Source organism: Rissa tridactyla, chromosome 15 (genome assembly GCF_028500815.1).
Source record: "Rissa tridactyla isolate bRisTri1 chromosome 15, bRisTri1.patW.cur.20221130, whole genome shotgun sequence".
Lineage (NCBI taxonomy): Eukaryota > Metazoa > Chordata > Aves > Charadriiformes > Laridae > Rissa > Rissa tridactyla.
In genome coordinates, this window is record NC_071480.1 from 9,120,437 (window position 1) to 9,143,580 (window position 23,144).

A 23,144-nucleotide genomic window follows, 5' to 3' on the forward strand; every position below is an offset into this window, starting at 1 on the left:
GGCTCTTTTTAAAAGCAAAACTGTCCAACAGTTGCATTTCAGTGCTTAAAAGATCATTTCATATGCATCGAAAATGCAGAGTACTCACGTATGCTAAAGCAGCACCATGACTTCGCTAGAGAGCAAAACCATTTCATACTACACAAGATGAATAAGTCTGAAATCTTCTCCTGTGCTTATGACCGTACAAGAGGGGAAAGAGTTGTTTAATGAGCCTTAGCGAGATCTTTGATAGACAAGAAGTTTTAGAGCAGGTGCCTGTCTCATCACTAATCTTACACTAATTCCATGCAAAGCCACATGGGCATCTCATGCAACGTGCCTATGTCCTAGCTACAGCTCCTAAAATGTGAGGCAGTACACGATGCTGAGGAATATGCATGCAATTATTAAGTTCTGACTGATATCAAATGAATTTTTAACGTGTTATCAGGGTTATGCCCTCCTCTTCCCCAGAGATTTTAATTTAAACACCTTTGGAGAATGACAAGGCTACATCACCAATACAACTGATTTTGTCCAGCCTCTCCAACATTCAGAACTTTGAAAAGCTCCCCCAAAATGATGATAGAAAACATCGGGTGTCAGAAACCAAAGAACACAGGTGTTTCATAGGAACTCAGAGATCTAATGACACAGAAAACTGAGACTGTGCATGTCTGTGCACTACATAAATGCGCTTTAGCTGTAGATCTGCAGTAAGAGAAAAAGAAAAGCTGTGCAGAAATGACCACTCCAGAATGCTCTCTCCTGAGCAAGACTTATCTTTTGCATCAAAGACTCTGTTAAAAGACAGGCATGCACATACAAGTAGCAAGCTGAAGTAAAAATAAAGGAGTTCTTCAGAAGCGTTGAGAGGTGCGCAGAAGAGTCAAGATTTGTTCTCAGGCTCTAAAGGTGGCAAGTAGGTTACTGTGTCCCATTCTGTTAACGGACAAGAGAAACTGTCTGGGATGTATCCCACAGTCAATGGAAAGTGCAGATACGGCAGCCTACTTAGACTAAAGAAAGTTTAAGGGACTGTAAAATCAATCAAATCTGAAGGTAAATCTATCAACCTAGCAATTGTCCTGCCAGGACAGCATAATCCAGTTTGTCTGGATCATGTTGCTACAACATATTTGTTAGAAATAATTTGTTTTCCTGCTACATTATACTGCCATATATATTAGGAAAAGGGAAGAGAAAAAACCACCAGATCCTTGAAGTTGACTTCTATAATTGAAGATTGATTACCTTACAGAAACCATCCCTAAATAAGCTCAAAATTTTAATCTACTTGCTCAGTATTACTGATAAATGAGTTTAAGATTTTGTTCCCTATTTACTCATATAGATGCACAATTATACTGTCAATACTTAAACCAAAAACACGTTTTGCAGCAAAAACAGGGAAAAGATCAAATTCTAAAAGGACAAACTCTTTTCACATATATTTTCTATATTAGTAACCCACAAAATTTCAAATAATGCTTACATCTGGAGATCTTTTTGCAGATAACTGTGTTTTTCTGACACAAAGGCAAAAATCACTCCTTATTTACTTGTACAGTTACTTTTTCTGCAAAAGATAACGCACACTAACTTCCTGCTTATATCAAATATTCCCACATCCACGTTACCATTCAGGTTTACGGACTACATTTTTGTATTTTAAAACTCTGCAGAGCTCCCCTGTGCCTTTGTGCCTCAGTAGCCTACAACTCATCGTCCTATGAAGTTCTAAAACAGTTGCGACCCTTTTCTATGATTAATTCAGTGATGTGGTGCATCAGTGAGAATGAAAAGCTCTAACAGAAAAAAGAAAACCAACCAAAATTTAAAGAAAAGAAAAAAAATAAGAAAAAAAAGAAAAATTGATGAGTCAGCACATTACATGCCAGACCATGCTTAGTTCCCCACCCGGTCTGTCATTTTTCCCTCTGCAGTAACAGAGGCTGCTGTGGCTAGTTACCTGTTTTGAGGCTGGGACTGAACTCTCGGCTAGTCCTGGGAGGCTGGAAGGCCTCCGGGGCTGTCTGTGCTGGAAGGGTTCGATATGGAGGAGGAGTCAACTCGTCATCACCAGAGAAGCTCCTCCGCACCTCACCTGTCATGGGTGGGCTGGACAAACTGACAGGTTTCTTCCCAACTGGTATCTTCCTCTCTAAACATCAAGTCAAACTAAAATAAACGCTTGGGTTAAAGTGCATTAGGTAACTCAGACTGTTCACTGAGAAATGGCTCTGCTTCATATTCACTGATTCTGGAAGACAAGGGCCTGTTCAGTGGTACCATCCAGTTATTATTGGGAATATTGTTCTCAGCCACACTTTAGTTACTGAATTCTATACAGACTGGCTGGTAGGACTTTCATTGCATTGCTTAAAAACACAATCCACTTATTTCATACCCTATCAATGAAACACAAATGCCATAAATTGCTTCTGCTGCAGCTACACTGCACAGTCAATATACAATCCTCTGGTTGGACACTCAAGACATACAGGCTCAGCTTGAAACTGCAGTTGTTTCAGTGTGTGTGCCTAAGAGATAGAAAGGATGGGTCTAAGGAACCAATACAGTCCAGACAAAGTTTATCACCTCCAAAAACATAGTTTAAAAATGCGTGCTCTTAATTACTTTAGAACGGTGCTTCTCATTTCTACAGTGCCTTACAAACATCAATGAGCGTTTTGGTGCTTAGAAAAAGTACCTTCAAAAATGCCTTCAAATTATTGAACATTGCATTCATGAAAAAGTGTTATGAAAACATTTCCCATGCAAACTATTAATGTGTTCCTCCTTTATCACTAAGACACTCCAATTCTGTGCCCGAGGAAACTTCTCTACGATATCAGGCATGCAAGCACTAGAATACATCATCTCCGCTGCTTTCAGCTATACCAAAACTACGGTTGCTAATGCTGAAGTATTCTCAGCACTGTCAGATAAAGACATGGCAAACAAAAGCCTAGCCCTGAATAGAAAAGGTAACTGGATTATGCATATGCTAGAGATGTCACCATGCTTAAATATTTTTACAAGACGACTTCAGGATGAGCCTTTTAGAGAGATAACACTGTTGTCTACAGAATCCTGGCTTTTAAAACGTTGAGGTAACATTACCATTTCAATAACCCTATTCCATATATACACCTTTCAGAAAGCAGGTAATACGAGCAGATACTGCCTGCTATATTATTAACGAATTGTCTAGGCAAACTGATAAGTTACACTTCAAGTGTTCACCTGCACAGCTTTCTGACCAGTATATGAATGACTCAGAGACACTCTGGAGCGCACTGTGAGTACATATGAGAAAAATATGCAAAAGTAGCACTTCTCTGTGGTAAAAATAATCTAGTTTAATTAAGACAAATACAGAGTTTCTTGTTAATCAGCTGTGGTTACCGTGTGTTACTATGAAGGCATTACTACTGCATTATACCTTTTTACAACTGAAACCCTTTTCCAAATAAGACTTTCTATTTATTTTTATTGTGAAAGTGCTGAACGATAAAAGGCTACAGAAAACGTTTTTAGTGTTATTTCCTGTGACTCAGCACATGTTTACTCATAGTAGGTTATGGCAACAGCAGGCAGCCAACACTAACTTTTCATGACCTGGTTCTCTCATCTCCATTTGATAATTACGTAGACTTTTTAGTATTGAGTAAACAGTCCAGAAGAGAAACCCAACAGAAGTTTTTCCTTGTTTCCATAGCCCACATTTACACTTCAGGCTACTGAGAAATGAAGAACAAATTCCACTACAACAAATCTCCGTCCTATGGCACAAGATAAAGGGAATTTCCCTTCCAGTGTTTCTGTCACACTTACTGTAAGAAAGGTATCAAGAAACTTCTGCATAGGTATTAGCTGGAAGGAGAGGGATGAAGTAAGGAGCAGGATGGTCTCGCACAGCTTGCTAAACAGTATCTGCTCAGAAAGTCCAGAATTATTCAAGAATAGGTCCTACACAAAGGTAATTAATGATCTTTCCCTAGCTTAAGGCAACAGCACTCACCATTTTCTCTAGATATTCTCAAATCAGCAGGTTTTTTTGTACCTGAATTCTATTTAAAAAATACTGATGCAAGATTCTGAACACGACCTGGATTTTACCATTTATTTCCTCAAATAGCAGAAAGGAGAAAAACAGTGCAACGTTTGAGACACTTAACAAGCGGTTGTAAGAACTTCGCAGACACCCGTGGCACTCACTGGTCAGCTGCTTTTTATGTACGAAGACCAAAATAGCAAAGGTTGCCTTCTGCAATGACTAGTGAAGAAGGTTCTACTCTACTCACAATTTAGCAGGAAGACAAGACTTTTATTTCCTCACATTAGTTCTACACAACTGTAGCACAGCTCTTCATTTAGGTCAGTTTTTTTATCACAGGCAAAGCCCCAGATAAAAACAAAGTTTTAATCTCATTTGACACAATTCTCAAAATTGCTGCAGGAAGCTAGGGTAGACCTAGCGCATAGTTTAGCTTCAGGTCCTACTCAGAATGACGATATCTTTTGTTCCTATGCCAGGTCAATAGGCCCTCCCCTAGCAACTAGAGCAGGAGCAGTTACTTCACCTTGCATAATTCAACCTAGTAACTGGTCCATTTAATCAGACTTTACAATGAGCGTCAGACCCATCTAGAGTTCTTTTCCCCTCACCATACTATTATTAAATCTTTCACCTCACCAATACTTTCCTCCCATACCTATTCCGTTATCAAGGAACATTGGGCAAAGGCACATGACAGTCCTTAGAAATCAGCATCATCTTCTGGAAGCCTCCGATTGTAGCATTGGCAGTAATATTGAAGTCATCAACATATTCAATGCTTTGTAAGATAAGGCTGTCCAGAACTTATAAAGACTACATACGGATTCACCATCAGGAAATATATGTTACTGAGAACGGCTGCAACGCAGCTACACCTCACATATATAGAACAGCAGTACGGATTTCTACAGCCTCCATATGTCAAAGTGAGTTTTTAAGGGATGGTGGAAAACTATCTTTCAGAGAATGTGCCTTAACATTTTAGATTTGTACTTGTATGAGTCTCAGAGCAACAAAACTCTCTGGAAACAAGTCTAAATAAGTCAAGATGACACAGATTCTAATGGTAAGAAAGGCCTAATGTTTTCACTTAGAAGAGTATTTCACATAATAAAATCTCTCCTAATGTCACATTAAGGACTGTTAAACATTAGTTAAGTTTGCTGACTTGCAGGTAAAATAACTTTCAACAACAAAACTGTTGATTTGATTGAGTGGCTGCTAGGCTGTCCTATTAAAAAAAGAATATATTGACAAAGAAGCAGGGCCAACTCAAGATGACAGATTATAGACCCTTTTCTGTAGCCGATCTGCCCATATGTCTGCAGTGTAAAATACTGCACCTTCTTTCCAACTCTCCTCTGTTTCCAAGAAAACACCAAGAGAATGAGTCAACATAATGATTTGATGCTGCAAACATAATATGCATAGTTAAGCTGTCTGGAACTAGGCCATCTACTTCTATCAAGACAAACTATTCATTCTCATGAATTCTTCCCCCCCTAATTGCAATGGGTTCTTCTTACAAAAAAAGATACTATAAAATCTTGAGTTAAACATCATTAAGAATTGTGTAGCACTTAACAAGATTATAGGCTTACCCTACGTTCTCATTTACCACGTTATCTCTTGCACATACATTTTTCTTGTACAATGTCTGTCATGTTGCTGCTGCTCTTCACTCAAGAGGTAGCTGCCTTTCAAAATTGTCAAATTATTGGAAAAATGGATTAAGAACCTCTGGAATAAAACTGCCATATGAAACTACAATATTTCTTAGAGGAGAGAATACAGATGGATCTAAATTCCAGAGAATAATGGGAGAAGGCACAAGGTCCTCTTAGGATTGGCTGCCTCTGCTCTCTTTATTTTACTGATACAAAACAGATTTTCAGTTTAAACCAACAGTCAGGGAAATAAAAATGTGGAGGAATGCAAAATGTGCATTTATGCAAATTCAGACTGGTTGTGAATTTTGAAGATAATTTGATCCCAAGGGAAATAATTACTATGGAAACAACCTGAATACGTCAGATTCTTTAAAATGTCATTACTATGTTTTATAGTGACAACAATTGTCACATACAGCAATGCTATTTATAAGATTATTTTCAGAAACAATAGAAGTTTTATTTACATACAGCTTCACACAGATATCTCATCTAAAAAACTGGCAAATAAGTCATTTTTTTGACTTAAAAAGGAACCAGCTAGATGGTAATTTGAATTTCCTGCATCTTGTTCTTTCTGATCTTATTCCTACAGGTTCTTATTCCTACACCTGTGTTACAAAGAACAGAGTTAAAACTGTGCTGATACCTGAGTATTTTCTGTAAGGCAGTATACCTACACAGTCAATGTATTATTTAACTAAAGTGATGCCCAAATACCAAAAATATTGTTAACAGTAGTCCACCTACAATTCATATAGATTATTAGCAACAAAACCCCTGTTGCAAGTTATAAAAAAAAAAAAGGTTATTCTCAATGAAAAAGTTCCTTTTATGGCATACTGCACCTTTAAGCATAACACCTGTTTACACACAAACATTTCCAAATAGAATAGGGGCTTAGGAAGAGACCACAAACTTTTTAAAAGAACAGGAAAAGTGCAAACATTGTTTTGTCACCCACTTTTCTTATGTCCTTTGTATTGTTGCGATTTAGCTTTTTTCTTCTGTTTTGATGAACTTGACTGGCTATCTCTTGATGCTGCAAAAAATTAAGAATTCAAAATTAGAGTTTACTATTTTGGAAAAACACTTCAGAATGCGTCAAAGCTGCTCACAGTTACAGAATTTCTCTGCAGTGACTGAATGAAGGCAGAATTCCTTTATTGTGGGAAACACCTCCCATTAAACTACTACAAGTAACTCCTGTTACCCTCCCATTAAACAACTACCAGTTCCTGAAATACAGTTGTCAAATATTATTGTATAACTTGACAGGACAAGTCTTGATATACTAAATAAAATACAGCCTTCTCACATAAATAGCTATGCACACGCTGAATTCCATCAATTTTTTTTACGTAAAGCATATAAATTTAATATCTTAAAGCAATATAAACTCTCTGTGATACTATCCAGAACTGACAAGCGAGTAACAGGCTTTTTCCCTGGATTAAATGAGCATCTTCCAGCATTAAAAAAATAGTAAGTAGCCACAGAAATTCCCAGAAGTACTTTAAAAGTCAAGGTGGAAGAGATTAGAACTGTAGACTTCTAAGCATTGTCAAGAATTTGTTCTGGCTTTGTTATGCCTGGTGACCTAACTTGAAAAGGATGAAGTAGGAAAATCATCTCCCATGAACAAGGGTCAGTAAGCAACTGTTGCATTATTTACAAAAACAGGAACTTACATTGTGGCGCTGGCGGCTGTAGTTGATATCCAGTTAGCTGACACCATCCCACTGGATAGAGGTCTGGGGACTCGCAATCTACCCACTGATCATATTCATCTTCCCACCCATCAAAGTGTATCCTCAAAAGACGATGGATAATGCGAGTTACTGTGGCCACACATACCAGACGAGGTTCCATCAGATCAACAGCCTCCAGTTTCATTCCAACATGAAACCCATGGTTTGGAACTTCCTGGAAAAGCAAACACAAGCAAGACAAGTATCAGTAAACAAACATGTTAATTAAGATGGTTTAAGCACAGTGTTGAAATGAATATTTCAGACAACTTAACATAGAAAAATACTAAGTATTATTTGTGAAGTTTCATGTACCCCTGTACTTATTTAACATTTCAGAAATATTCAAGCTTAATATACTCAAATGGTTCTTATTTCTAAAAGTCTCCATCTTAGTTTTTCAAAGTTGTATTTAATGAAATGTGTCAATCCCATGGACTATACAGACAGAAATTTAAAGAAAATACTAATTACAGTTTAAATATACACATATAATGTTTATTACCTTATTGAAGAGCTTTACAGGTGCTGCTATTGAGTCAGTTTCCCTGAGGTAGTCAAACCATTTAAAAGGGAGTTTTGCATAACCTGTGAATTTTAAACAACGTTTTCATACATCAACTGCAAACATCATGCATAAGAACAACAACAAAAATAGTATATTGGCACTGTGTTATGGCTAAAAAGACCACAAAGAAGCAAAACATTAACATCAGAAACTTCCACTCTCTGAGCTTTGGTCTAAGGGACAAGACAGTTATCTGGACATTGCCCATTTGCAACAAACAAGATGAATGAACCTCTGGATAATATAGAAAGTGTCATTTAATGTTAAGATTAATCATTCATACTTGAAGCTTTCTGTCCACGTAGATTCTTGATCTCTACAACGCCCCACACAAATGACCCAGAACAGATCACGTAATTAAGCACATCCAGTGTCTTTCCTGTGGGGAAAGAGCTCCACTATTGAAACACTTGAATTGTTATGAATAGAGTGGTAAGAACAAGCATGGATATATAAATAAGGCTAAAAATAGCAATAATATGGAAAATTACAGTATTTTTTCTTTTTAATTTCAAAAGCTATTATAAAGGGAAGAAATTAATCTCTCAAATATATTTAGCTTTTGTTCACCTACAGAATAAGCATAAAACACAAAGGACTTCTTTTTTTTTTTTACTTTGGGCAACTTTTACAACTGCTTAAACCAACAATTCTCAAATTCTAGCTGGAGCAACAGCAGCTTGGAAGACTTCTTTGTGGCAGTATGCAGTGCTGGACTTTCTGAGAAGATTGCAGCGTAGTGGGCATGGCATGGGGAGCTATGGGAAAACGCTGGGTCTCCTCTAAGGCAGGACAGAGAGCTCCCACTGAGTCATAGCTCCGTACTGCAGGGCCAGACTCATCGGGGAGCTACCATTCACTGCCCCAAACGCAAGCCCATTCTTGAAAATGTCTAAGCATCTTCATCTTCTACTGATTTCAGCAAGAGATGAAGATGTTTGGAAGGAATAAGCTTATAAAGTCCAATATTTCAGAGCAGCTTATTTAAGTTCTCCACATTAATAAATGTAATTTTGAAAAAGAGTGTTCACATTAGGTATGCAATACCCGCAAGAACAAGTGTAGCTAACAATTAATAAGGGTAATAATGGATCAGTTCTGCATATTAATGCTTTTCTTAATGCACAGTTCCTCTGTCCAGACCAATACATTTATATGCAAGCCCTTTAATTAACTTCTCACCACACACACACTAGAGACATGTTCGTGTGGTCCTTGTTAGAGTAGTCGGAATTAAGAAACTGTCTATTTTCAAGCACAAAATTTGGAAAGCAAAAACACCTCATAAGAGCTAAGAAGCTTTGATCACTTTGATCCTATTAAATATGTTAATGTGCATTATGGTCTGTATTTTACTCCTGTTAATTCCTCTTTCAAATGAGACTATTGCATGAGTGATTTATAATCTCCTCTCAGTGGATGACACAGGACTGTTACGGAAAACTGCAATAAAAGGAAAAATTTAAACGTAGATAAAGAATAAGGTTGCCACAATACAAGAAACACAGAAGTATCATAAATCCGTTAACAAAATTCACATACTATTGTGTAAGTAATGTTTAAAGAATAAAGAGGAAAAATTTCATCATAGAATGGAGGTTGTTTCCTATTCTGTATCATCAATTTAAGGTATTTAATTCTAAATTGATTGATATTTATTGATATGCATGCTTTTTCTTCCACAAAAACTTTTCCTATTGCAAGAGGCTCTTGCACCACATATTTCTGAGGGGTGATTATGCCTATGAATTTCTAAATTCATATTCACTAAATTCACTAATTCAGCAGCAAATTCAGCACTAATGCAGCAAATTAACTAAATGAGTTGACTGAAAAATAATAGTAAATCTGTCCAACTGCGCTTTCCACGTACGTAAAGATGACAGATTCATTAGTGTACAACAATGAAAATGATATGAAATTATTTTCTTCATGTTGCATTACACTGTCTTTGTAGTTATTACCTAGAAAAATAATTTAATAAATACAAGTAGAAGCCTGCAAGAATAAGAACGGAGAAAAAAAATCCATAAAAAACACCATTATCTCCTGTTACACAGCTAGTTACAATCCTCTTTATAAATTGCTAGACCAAGAAAATAAAATGGAAAATAAAGGCAATACAGTCTTCTGTAGGCATACATGCTAGTGGACAGACAGCTTTTTCCTCACAGAAGGGACTACACAGCATACAGCTTTAATGGCTACTTCCTCAAACCTCAAGTTTGTACATATTCTTCAAAAAATTGACCGGTATCATTGCAAATTAGCCTGAGTCTGAGATTCTTTACAATGTTTGTTAATCCTTTTTGTGACCAGGACTACCCAAGCAATGACATATTCTGAACAGTCCTTTTAATGACTAGCATACTTCCCATTCACTTAATGGATATACTATTCAACTAGTGGCTATCCTCAATTTCTGACAGCAAAAGCAAATTATTTTAGCCAGAGAATCAATCAGATGTTCAATTTGACTTTTTCTAAATTAAAAGTTTCTTATCGCTGTTTTAGATTACTTTCAAGTTATGCTGTTGTATTTGTTTCAGACTTGAGAAAGTCCTAAAATGTGACATGAATTTTGTAGACTGAGTTAAGAAACAAAGCATATGGCACATACAATATCACTGAAAAATATTTAAAATAAAAGGTGGTCAGAACACTATATGTACCTCTGGGTGGAGTTAGTTCAATCATGTTAATTTCACAGAAACCAACAGGGAAAATAGAAGGGGAAGTGGCATGGTAACAAAACCAATCAGACCCATCTGCTGCTTCTGAGCCATCAATCCCAATCATAAGATAGCCATCTGCTAAAACCTTTGTAAAGAAAAACAAAATTTTACATTAAATACCTTTAACTGTGTGATAAGGCTAGAAAGAAAGCATGCCATGTTTCAAAAGAGTGAAAAGTAACTCAATAATAATGGAAGTACACTTAGAAGGATATTCAATCACATTGAAACAAAAAAACCCCAAACTATACCTGTCCTCCAAGACCATGTGTACTATTGTCAAATGTACTTTTGTTAACTGCAAAGTCATGAGATGAACACTTCCTTTTTCTGACCTCCAGTTCATTTTTCTTGTGAATATCAGTTCTACTTCTAAAGTTTTATAATTCACTCTACTCTTTAGCTTGCAAGGATATTCTGCACACCATTAATAACAAAAAGACTTGAAATCATAACCACACTCCTCATTGGTACAGTTATGCAATTCTGCTAAGAATTCAAGCTAGGAAAAAAAGTACATCCTTAAAATGTCTTCATAGACTTCTGCAAGTAAGCAAGATGAGGTTTCTTTTTAAACAGTTGCAAAACATTTGGTGTAATTAGCAGAAGGTTGTCCTGCAAATTAATCTCACTAAAATATTACACTCTAATTAGAGGTAAGGCTGAATTTCCAGAGATTAAAGTCAAAATAAAAAAAATAATTACACAAGTATACTGTTTTTCATAGCAGTTGTATATGAACTATTAATGGGCGTATTCCATAATCATTCACTGTGTGAATGAACTGCATTTATTTTGGCTTTGAGCTTTTTGTTTCAAACCTGAATAAAGCTGAGTGAAAAAAGGATTCCTATCTACCTTCCCAAAAACCACATTTGTTTTCTTACCTTTCTAATAGTTGCCACACATATTGCCGAAAGGTTTAAGGGGTCTATAGCTTCCAATTTCATTCCTTCTTTAAACCATTCTCCAGCTGCATCAACCTCTTTTACCTAAAGAATCACATAACAGCACCAGAAGCTAAGAATGTAATAAGCCTGGAACAAATTATAACCCCACACCAAAGTAATAGATTGAAATACCTGTTCTGTCATCTCAGTTTATGTCAAGGAGGCCAAATGAGGCAAGTGTTTGAATAAAAAAAGAGTAATGCTTGTGCTGGGCATATTCCAGGGCTTAAGGAGAGTTTCAGGTCTGATTTACACACACCAGGAACCAAAGGTTCTCAATCAAATTTGAAAAAACAGCGCTCTTGCTAGTTCTTGCTAGTGAACTCACCTTCATAAATAGATGTGAGGGTGCATCAAAATGTCCATCCTGTTTTTTCGTAATATCTACAAGGAATAATAATACATATTATTCAGAAGTTTTGTTAATAGAGCAGACAGCATGTTTTTCTGAATATGTTAACTAATACAATGCAATCACGGGTGTGGGAGGCACATAGTTTATAATAAGTCTACCACCAAAGTCTGGAGGACATAATGCATCTATTTTCCTTATTGTCCTCTACCTGAAATACCTCTATAACACAATTTATGGAAAAAACCCAATGTCCAATATTTGCAAGGCTATTTGATTATATCACAAAATCGACACAAATATGCATGGAAGCTTTTGCAAAAAATTGGCAAGTAAACTACTTTGCACTACATTATGATAGAAAATTATATTTACATATTTTTAATATAATTATACATAATCACTTTAAATACATATATGTATCTGGTTTTAGCCAACACTTGAATACTACTTTCCAAGAGGAATCCCTGGAACTCTTAGAGACATTGTCTGGGAAGTAGCACTGCTCTTGGTTTCTCCTGCTACTTTTATTTATAAATGCTTTCAGTGAAAGTAAGTACCAGGAAAACTGAAGGTTTTCCTGAAGGGATGGCTTGTAGAATGTTTTACAGAAATTCTGTTTCTGACAAGGGACACAAGCTCAGTGGAACAGATAAATATTAAAAAACTGACTTTGTTGTTTACAAGCCATAAATATTTGAAATTACAAGTATTTTTGTATTTTAGATAACAGTGGCCTTAACTGTGTACCATCTATTTGACTGTCACTTCATCTTCCCTGCCCATCTCCCAATGCCCTCTAAAACATATAAATCTGGCAATATAAAAATATTAAATAGGCCTTAAAGTTGAAAGCAAAAAAATTCAGTATCCAATAGGATATTTGTCCATGTTGTATCGTACAAAAGAGACAAATTGTGAAGAAACTAGGAGTTTGTGGAGCATCACCGTGTAATTCCAGGTATCAGCATGAAAAATGAGGTTTACCATACTTGAATATTGCAATTCAAGGATTTCCTGTTGATCATTTTATCTTTCTATATATCAACATACTACAAATAAACCTCAAATTTATTCTGGCTTTTCCAATGCTGCAAAGTACACTAATTATACTTTTAGCTGAAACTCCCAAATGCGATATAATTGGTAAAACCCCTGGGCTGCACGGTATAAATTTTTAAAGATCATTATTCAAGCTAGTTTTATTAATTTTATAAAGCGACAGTATTGCTTATGTCAGACTTCTCCAAGCCAACACTGGCCCACAAAGACACCTCTAACACACAAGCAGCTTACCAGATCTTTTGAATCTGTGTCCTATACTTCGAGACCAACCAATATGATGAATGAGCGGACTGTACATATGGCACCAGAAGTCATCAGTTTTGTCTTCACTTTCTTCATACACCAATCTTAACCGTCCCCCAATGACACTTTCTACAACTGCTACCCTTGTTCGACAAAGGTGCGTTTTGTCAACAACTTCTACTCTCATGGAAGTTTTGAATGGATACTGCATACTCTCAGACACCTTAAAGTAACAGCAAAAAAAACATTCTGTAAGAATAGACTCCATTTTCCCTTAGTCATCTGTCTTCTGCTATTAAAGCGCAGTATCAATGTACTTTTTATTTAATTCAATTACTTGTTAATTAACCTGCAAAAATGACAAATTATTTGTCTTATATTTCATTGTACATGGGAAAAATGAAGTGTTTCAGAAAAATAAGTAGAATGGATCCTACAATACTTTAATTATCTCAAGTACAGCCCCTAATGCAATTCTCACATAGGTTACAGGAATTTTCCATTGACTTAATGAAAGTTTGTTCAGTTGTTAACAATGGATAAAATTACCTTGAGAAACAATTTTAACAAAAAAAACCAACCCCAAGATTATTTTTTTCCCCTCCCTTTGTCACCCACTCAAAATACAGCACTTTAATTATATTGAAGGTTTGTTTTCCATGCCTTTTAAAGCTCTCCACTCAAACATATTTCTTCATAATATACCAAAACGAAAGGAAGGGAATAGAGTAATGTTAATCTGCCTTGTGACAATACATTGTGCTTAAAAATCAGTATCTGTCACTTGCCATTTCCATTATGAATTCCCCAAAGTGTTGAGATCTTGCCAATTTAATTTGGTTTCCAACTGAGCCAATTTTTAAATAGAAATGAACAACTGCAGAAAGGTCTTTTGTTTGTTTGGGTTTTTTTTAATATTAGATGCAGTTTAAGGCAACAGTAAGTCTCATATTCCTACTAAAAACTATGTACCCTTTCACAATATTGTTAAGTAAACTTAGAGCACACTATGCAGGCAGCTGCCACACTTAAAGACATGACTTAAAGATATCAAAAAATGTAGTCCAGAGCAGATGAAAATATTAACATTTAAAAAGTATGTACTTTATTGCATCTAGATATTTGCTATATATGCCACATTTTGTTCAGTTTCTTGAAATAGTGCATGACAAAAATCATTCGTGAATTAGAAAAAAATCAGTTTTAATTTTTCTTACATATCACAGGGTAGCTTATTAACACTTTTTTTTTTTCTTTAAATTGGGGTATTTTAAAAATAAAATAGACTAACTAGTTTTTAAAGGAAATTACTTTCCGCTAGAGGAAACAGTTTTCCAAAAATACTGACAAGTGTGGACATAAGCGGAGGATAGAGATTTCAAGGAAAACTGTATCTAAGAGAAGAAACTATTGTATCATCTTCACTATAAAAGGAGCTAATGTGCCATTGTAAAATACTTCAGTTCTTCACATTGTGCTGCAATTTCGCTTATAGTACATCATTGATATTGCATCAGCCTTACCTTCTGAGAAAAGTCAGGAGGAAGTGTTTTGGCACCAGTAAGTCGTTTCACTAGAAAAGCTTTCCAGTTTGTGTATTTGTGTTGGATGGCTGTTGCAAATGAAGGGGAAAAAATAAGCCACTGATTTTTAATTGTGTCCGTTAGAGACAATATTAGAGTCTGGAATATGTAAAGAAGAAGTCCCAGATGACTGTTAAAAGGTCTGGATGACAGTAATGACAAAAACCTCTTTAGAGAATGAATGCTACCCAAGATTAAGTTTATGGGTATGTCAGGGTGAAGAATTTTATAACAAAATATAAGTAAAATCAGTGCATGTTCACATCACTGATTAGCTAACTGCTTCCACCTCAATCTTAAAAACTAAGTCGCATCAGATGGGCTACTCCAAGAAACACTTTCAGCATCAGTCAAGTTCCTTATTTTTCCAGAAGTTAAAATCCTTTATTCATAACTGTTGAAAGACTTCTATGGTAAAAAAAATACTTTGATATCTGGACTATAAGCAAATTTAGTTTAATAAATAGTAGCCTTACTGATTGATATAAAAGTCTTTACATACTTCGAGGAGGGACTAGGGGCTTCCCACTGGTTGCACACCAACCAACTGGGTGGATGTCAGACCCACAAACGTTGCACCAGAAGTCAAGACTTGAATCATTTTCAAAGCCTTCGTATCTTAGCAGAGCATTGTAGCCTGAAAGAAAGCAATCCATTAAAAAAGGACAAAAATTAAACAAGATTATGAAATATGTATTAGTATTTCTTTACTAATGATATTAAATATTACATTTGATTCGCTAGACTGTAACTTTTTATACAACATTATTCTTACTGCACATTTCTGCATGTTGTTAATACACAGAATGGATTACTTTGATAAATTTGCACATGCTATCATGTAAGCAAAATGCTAATTAAAATTCCTGAACTATAAACCTTTAGAAGTTATATGTAGGAGGACAAAATTAACTACCCACAATATCTGCTTTTCCATATCTTAGCTATGTGACCTTGAATTTTTAGCTTTTAACCAAGAAAAGTGATTCGTATAAGGAGGCTTACTTGCTAGATATTATACCATTTCCTGTCTCCTCATTCTGCACTGCTCTTACTGTACTCTGAGGCAACATAAAATAAAACCCCAAGCATTCTCATGCATCACTGAAGCCACTGTAAAACAGTATAACATAGTGACAGTGCTAAAACATATAACCTATTGACACAGGTCTGACAACCTAACCAGTGTCAACATTCTACTAACCAGGTGATCACTGACTGAATTATCATCTCTCTTCACACAGTTATTTTGATTATTTTCATCATTTCAACTAAAATGTATTCACCTGCTAATTTTACAATTCCAGCTATCCAGAAGACTTTGGTAGGTAGGCTGCAGTCGGTGTTTGGAACCTCCACTCGCACTCCTTCTGAGATATCCCCCCAGCATGTCCCCATAGGTGCCTATCATTTAAGGTAGGGGGGAAAAAGTCACCAGTTCACCACATGAAAATAATTAGTTTTTGTTATATCAGTGTTTTACAAGTGACTTTAAAAGACAAAACAATCAATATACATGATAAGATATAAGAATATTTTTAGAAAACACTCTACGAAAACCCAGTTTGGTTTCAATTTTCAACATTATGTGTAGTATTGTAATTGTATACAATTATCACTGTGAATTTCCTGCAAAAACTACAGGATTCCAAGTTTGAAAGTCCATAAAGCACAGCACAAATTGCATATACTTACAGGTCAGCTTTATTCTATTATGTTTCAACTAGGTGCAAGACACTGATTTTAGCGAGAATGGTGTAATTCCTCTGCAATTCTACTTGCAAGAAAATTATGGTACTTCAAATTCATACCTGTACCACATACATCATAATCTTTACACTTTGTAAATCAAAAATATTCCTGAAAGTGGGTAGAAGTTATTTCTTGGATCTATTGTGATTATTTATTATGGTGGGGCTTATCACCCACTGGTCCACATCCTCTCAGAAGAAGAGGCTTTCATACTACTTGCAAGTGACCATTCCATCAAGTAAGCAAAAAGAACAGAAGGCTGAGTGGCACCTTTTTAACGAATGCCAAAAGGAAATGCAGAGCTAGATTCCTCACAGACTGTCCTGAAGGCTTAGGCTAATGTGTTAGTAACAAGAAGAAATACAAGCTTGATGAACTACTAAGGATTTGTGGATATTGGAGATAAAAGTTACATTTAGTTTGCTATTTCAAGAAGAACACTTTGTTGAACAGAACATCATGAAAAGATAGTCAAAGCGGGAATTGTAGAGATATCAGAAACGCACAGTGCTCAAGAATCTAAAACCTTAAAAGTTACTCAACTGAAGTTATATTGGTAACAAACTAGAAAATGACTCAGTCTACGTTAAACTTGAGACCGCCAAGAAGGGAAAGATTCAGATTCAGGGTATTTTAAAACAACAGTCATATCAATTCTAAGGTGTTCTGAGAAAAATAAATTATCAGTTCAGAGAATATCCAGATATCACAGGGACAACTGAAGGGATCCTCTGGTTCTGTACGTAGTGTGTGGACAGCATTCTAAGGCTGTGTCTCATTTACAAAGCTCTTTGCAAACACAGAGAACTTAATCGCTCAGTGGGAATAGCCTCCAACTTCACAAAATTTTAGCTGAGAGCCACAAGTGAAGAAATTTGGATTAATCCTGAATGTTTGGAAATCACAGTACTGGAATTTTGCTGGCAATCAGCAATAGCCAACTAGCAGCACTAAAAGCCAAACTTATCTTAAAAAAGGGATACCCTTCAGTAGTAGAAATATTTGAGGCTAGGCATGCAAAACTTAAAACTAGTTTTAACTATTAAAGGAAAAAAGTTATTACAATTACGCCAGTTTCTTATTCTTGAAGCCTGCTTTCTTCATGTTCTGCTATGTCCCATCTACACCAGTCTAGACCGCAGAGCTCTTTTCTGCCATCTGGCAGACAGAGAGAAAAAAAACAACTTGAAAGATGATGGCTTATTTTCACACATGAAATATGCAGATACTGCTTCTTAATCAAGTCCTACTACATATTCACTATCATCTCTAAATTGACACGTGTAGCTTTCTGAATTGAATTGGGGAAATAGTTTTTTCAAACTGCATATTTTAGTAAATCTTGTTGTCTTGTATAGAGATATAGATGAAGCCAAACAATCAAAAATAGTAGTGCTGAATAATTTCATAATCCAGCTGCACTTAATTGAAATATATTTTGCTGCTGGCTCACCTATTCAGTTGATTCAGAGAAAAGTATATCGAAACACTCCTTACATCAACCAGTAATGGAAACGTGACAAATTCTTATTTCTAGAGCATGGATTGGTATAGAGGGAAATAGCAGAAAGTTAAATTTGTCCTTGTCTGTGAAAATATTGGTTCTGCTAGTTCTCCTACACCAATCCATATTCCTTCCTTTAGAAGGAAGCCATCCCTGCGTAGCATCACTACTGAAACGACAGATAACATTACTGTCCCTGAAGTGATGGTTTACAGTATACCTGGTATACTGCACCATCTTTTCCTTTTTCACTCATTACGAATATTCTTAAGGGAGGAAGACTGCATAAACCAGGGCTATAACAGCCGTCTTCCTTCATATCTTCCCTGACTTCATCTGATTAATCAATCAATGTTTGCACAGTGCTTTGAAAAACTCAAAAAGCACCATATAAGCATGAAGTCTTATTCATCTGCTGTCTGGAAGGGTAGCTATGAAGTCTGGATTGGCATAGTGCGAACTAGCAGAACCATAATTTACAGGTAAGAACAAATTTACCTTTCAGACTCATGACGAAGAAATCCACTTCGTGTCACTCCCAAACAAGGAAGATTTGGTTCATCCCTTCCTGCTCCAGGAGATGACCTGGGAGGGTTTATCTGTGAGCAGCAGCTGCCTTCTCTGCAAGGTAAGTGGCAATCAGGAAGGTCCTGTTCGACAAGAGCTAAAGGCTAAGTATCCCCACAGGCCTGGCTGAACAAAGAGCTCAGGAGTTAAGCAATTGGCTCCTAAAGGTTAGGGATGGCATTGACACTGCCATGATTTCAGGCTTGAAACTTGAATCAGGATTTTAATGGCAAAGTGATGCTACCAGTTCCTGAAGGGTAAGGGTACTATGCTCAAACCTTGTGTGTGAACAGTACCCCCACAAAGGATAATGCCAGAGAAGACAAATGGTTTAAAATAGAAAGTTCAAAGCAAAGCCCTGCCACCTAGTGTAAAATCCTGGAAACACTCCCTTAGAGCAAAATATTCATTTATTTTAATAACAAAAGAAACCAAGAAAATATTTCAGCTCAGAATAAAATTCAACTGGAAGAAATACTGAAAAAATCTTAACTTCAAAAAATGCGCATCTCACTAGCAACAGAGTGGAAAAGAAAAGTGTCTCTTAATTGTGCATTAAGTTGTATACTAATTAGTACTGACAAATGACTCAAAGCACTATATTTGCTTTCATTTCTAGGAATGGTTTGAGCTAATAAAAGCAAATATGGAAATAAGTGAAAACTGTTTAGATGACAATGAAATTGGAATGCAGGTTAGCAATGAGCACATTGTAAGTTACTAAGCTATAACACAATATTAAAAACATTAAATTAAGAGTCTTTCTCCTTGCATCAGCTACTGCTGCATGTCTGATCAATGCAATACAAACAAAAAAACGTGCAAGGCGCACAAACTGTAATTCTGGCTCACAGGCTTCCTATATGACATAAGCCAAAGCAGCTTCCCTACTTCAGAACTATAAAGTGGCCACAGTTGCACTATTGCTAGTGAATTTCACGAGTGTTACTCAACACTGCAGTCTGGAATGAAGGTAACAGGGAAGTACAAAAGGCACATTAAGTGCATCAAAAGACTTTGAAATTAATTCTGCTTATACAGAGAAAGAGATAGAGAAAACTTTGAGATTTAAACGCTTTAATTCTAAAATATAACTGTTTTTAACTGAAAAGGAAATAATTTCCCAGGCAAAAAAAAAAACCTGATGTGGGAAAATTACATCAGACCTGACTGAAGCATGTCTGGTTATTAAAACAATAATCAATAAGCCAAATCCCACATCTTATAATATCAAATATCCATAGAGATACACCCAATATAACCAGACGCATATTTTATCAATATTTATCATATTTTAAGAGTAGATATGTCATGATTTTACTGCCAATTCAAAACTTTTGTTTTGAACGGAATAAGCTTTATATATTCAGTCTCATGGACATACACAACACATGCATGGAATCCATAAAGGGATGGTAAACAAACATCAACTAATAGAAACTTTTATGAATCAAAGCAATATAGTACACAGAAAACATAGCAATAATCTTTCCAGACAGACAAAAAGAGCATTGCTTCTTTTAATTATCAATGGAGAGTGGGAGAGAGAGAAGGATCTAACAAGATTACTACTGCGTTTTCAGATTCTGACTGGTTTAAATAATGTATTTTTGAAAGAAATAATTAGAATAAAACTAAATGCAAATCACACCCTTGTAACACTAATGTCCACCAAAGTAGAAATCTCTAAAGGAGATTGCAGGAGTTGCATTCTACTTGCATAAAAAAGGAAAACAGGGATGGAAAAGAAGCAGCATTCAGGCTTAGTAGCACTGTTGCCATGTAGCCTGTGAAAATTTTCAAGGTTAAATATGAGCATGAGTATTGTATCTGTTCACCTTATTGGTGTACCATTCAACTTAATGAATGAAGCTGTAAGAAATGAAGATATAACTCCTTTTAATATGGAATGTTACAGCATAATTTACAATTGAACTATTGTATCTGTATCCCAATTAATGATGTCGTACATCATGAAGCATTTGTTGTTATAATAGCACAGCCCATGTTATCAAACAATACCTTTTAATATGTACCTATGAAATTACTTATTATAGCATGTATGTAACAGTGAAAGCAAAGTACAAACATGCTTACTTAAGCACGTGGAATTTGATACAAATTCATGAAGCTATACTAACGCAAGGCTCTGTTCTGGGCAATAGTTGAGGCCTCTGAACATAAAGGCTGCTATTCAGAAAGTGCCAACTGCCAACAGTCCTCAACTCCTACTGATTTATGAGTTGACAGGGCTCAGCATGAATCCCAGAACTGGACAGAAAATGTGTCTCTTCTCCCCGTGAACAACTTCCACAAATCCAAATGTTTGTTTTGATTGCACTTTTAATCAGATAATTTTGAGCAAAATAAAGCTTTTGCAAGAAGATGGAACACTTCAACTTCCCAAATAAAAAAAAGTATGCTCAAAAAACAGTCAGAAAGTTTTTTAAGAGACAGAAAGTACTGACTATTTTAAACAAGATCTAATAATCAGAATTTAACAAACACATTAAAGACAGACATTGCTAGATTTTCCTCATCCCCTAATTATATTCTGTAATGACTGAGGACTTTTGTTTGGAATTTTTGTAACTCTAATACAAAGAAAATCAACCTCTTCCATTTCAGATTTATAAAAAGTCTTCATTTCAGATTTATAAAAAGTCTTCATTTCAGATTTATAAAAAGTCTTCATTTCAGATTTATAAAAAGTCTTCATTTCAGATTTATAAAAAGTCTTCATTTCAGATTTATAAAAAGTCTTCATTTTCTTACACTACCTGGCAGCATCACGGACAGGGAGGAACTGACTAAAAACCAAGAAAAAAAATTCCAAATCCAAATATATAACCAAAAGACCAGTTCAACATAATGGAGCAAGCCTGACTCGATCTAAAATGCCTTCTGCAACTTTTTCTAATATTGCATGACCTGGTTGGTTTGATATTCTTTAGTGCATTTGATGATTTTGTACCTTGAATATAAGAAAAATAACTCCACAAGTGGTTTTAAGCATCGTCCTTTTCCTTTTCTCTTTATGGGAGCATGTACAATGAGTAACTGATAGTGTTCAGAATGGTTTTAAAGGACAGATAAAAACAAACATACCTATCTAAAAAGTAGCCATACTAACACAGTTTACAATATAAGTTTCATAGCCCAACGCCATGAAACATATTTGGATATTAATGTTTTGCAAAAATGAATTCAAGAATTAAAACGGACTCTCCCTCTCTCTCACACGCACACACAAAAGGATAGCACATATTGAAAAATACTTACGTGTTTAAAACAGGTAACAGGAGCTGCTGTAAAGCTATTGCTATTGATGTAGTTACCCCAGCTGAAACCTTCCACAGGGACAGCTGCTAAGAGAAAGTTATTTTATTTAGGAAGCTGCTAATGAGCCACAAATCTTGTATTACCAAGAATTTGTTCGAGCTCTGTTTATACGCCATTACCTGCTTTAGTCTTTGCCTGGTTTTGTAAAGTTGCTTGGTACTGAGCATATGCTGCTAATTTAGCCACTAAAGGTTGTTTTTGTAGAACTTTAGCCTTCTTTGTCGGAGGTTTACCCTAAAACAAAAAAAGCTAAGTAAATAAAGTCTTTCCAAACTCCTACCAGGAAATTTCCATAGATCTGTAGCGTATCTCTGGTACATTTAACTAAAATTAGAACAACACAGAATGGAAGTTGACTAAGTATCACAAAACTACACGTAATATTAAATAAATTTAAAAACCAGTAGCAAAGAATGTCCAAAAGATGGCTTTTGTACTAGTATTCCAACTTGAACAGCATTATAGATTCATTGTTGTTTACCTGAAAAAAAGATAGCTTTTAAAAGCAGGTCAAAATGAAGCACTTTTAATTTAATTTATACCCATGCAATTTCTTGGTATTTGTTGCAATGAATTTGAGATAGGATATAACAGTATTTCATAAAATATTATTTCAGTGTTACAAATATACCTTCAGGATTATTTCACTAATATTTTAAGTGAGCAGACAAAAAAAACATTTTGCAAATCTATATAGTTAAGAAAACCCTCAAAAACAATGCTAAATAAACCTGAATTTCCTGAAATTTAGGCTAAATAAACCTTTATGCTCTCTAAAGCCAGAAAATATCTAGGGTATGAGATGCATGTAATTTCAAGTCACTACATATGTAGAATGAAGATTTTTACTGATCTTTTTCTTGCAGAAGGGCCACTGTAGCAGAAATGAAATAAAGTGTCAGCATTGTCTGGAATTTGCTCTGCTGAGCAAAGTAATTTGTTCATGACTGATACAGTTCTGAGTTTTGGCTTACAAAGTTACTCATGTGAAAATTTCAATGTCTTAAGAAACTT

At 35.5% G+C, this 23,144-nt stretch overlaps 1 protein-coding gene across 10 annotated transcripts in view; it reads right to left on the reverse strand.

Annotated features, from left to right (window-relative positions):
* MBTD1 (mbt domain containing 1) overlaps nt 1–23,144 on the reverse strand; it is a 38,683-nt gene that overhangs the window by 5,801 nt on the left and 9,738 nt on the right. For 6 of the 10 annotated variants that reach the window (XR_008469400.1, XM_054221619.1, XM_054221618.1 and 3 more), the window contains 12 exons: nt 22,250–22,364; nt 22,071–22,156; nt 16,252–16,369; nt 15,468–15,602; nt 14,906–14,994; nt 13,371–13,605; nt 12,051–12,106; nt 11,660–11,764; nt 10,710–10,857; nt 7,975–8,057; nt 7,410–7,644; nt 6,683–6,760 (listed from right to left, as the gene is read on the reverse strand). Coding sequence is in view for 9 of the 10 variants with exons in the window: in XM_054221619.1 (XP_054077594.1) it covers nt 6,683–6,760; nt 7,410–7,644; nt 7,975–8,057; nt 10,710–10,857; nt 11,660–11,764; nt 12,051–12,106; nt 13,371–13,605; nt 14,906–14,994; nt 15,468–15,602; nt 16,252–16,369; nt 22,071–22,156; nt 22,250–22,364 (1,483 nt within the window). In the remaining variant the exon portion in view is untranslated. The remainder of the gene's footprint in view (nt 1–6,682; nt 6,761–7,409; nt 7,645–7,974; nt 8,058–10,709; nt 10,858–11,659; nt 11,765–12,050; nt 12,107–13,370; nt 13,606–14,905; nt 14,995–15,467; nt 15,603–16,251; nt 16,370–22,070; nt 22,157–22,249; nt 22,365–23,144) is intronic. The other 4 variants (XM_054221625.1, XM_054221624.1, XM_054221617.1 and 1 more) reach the window with 2 other exon arrangements.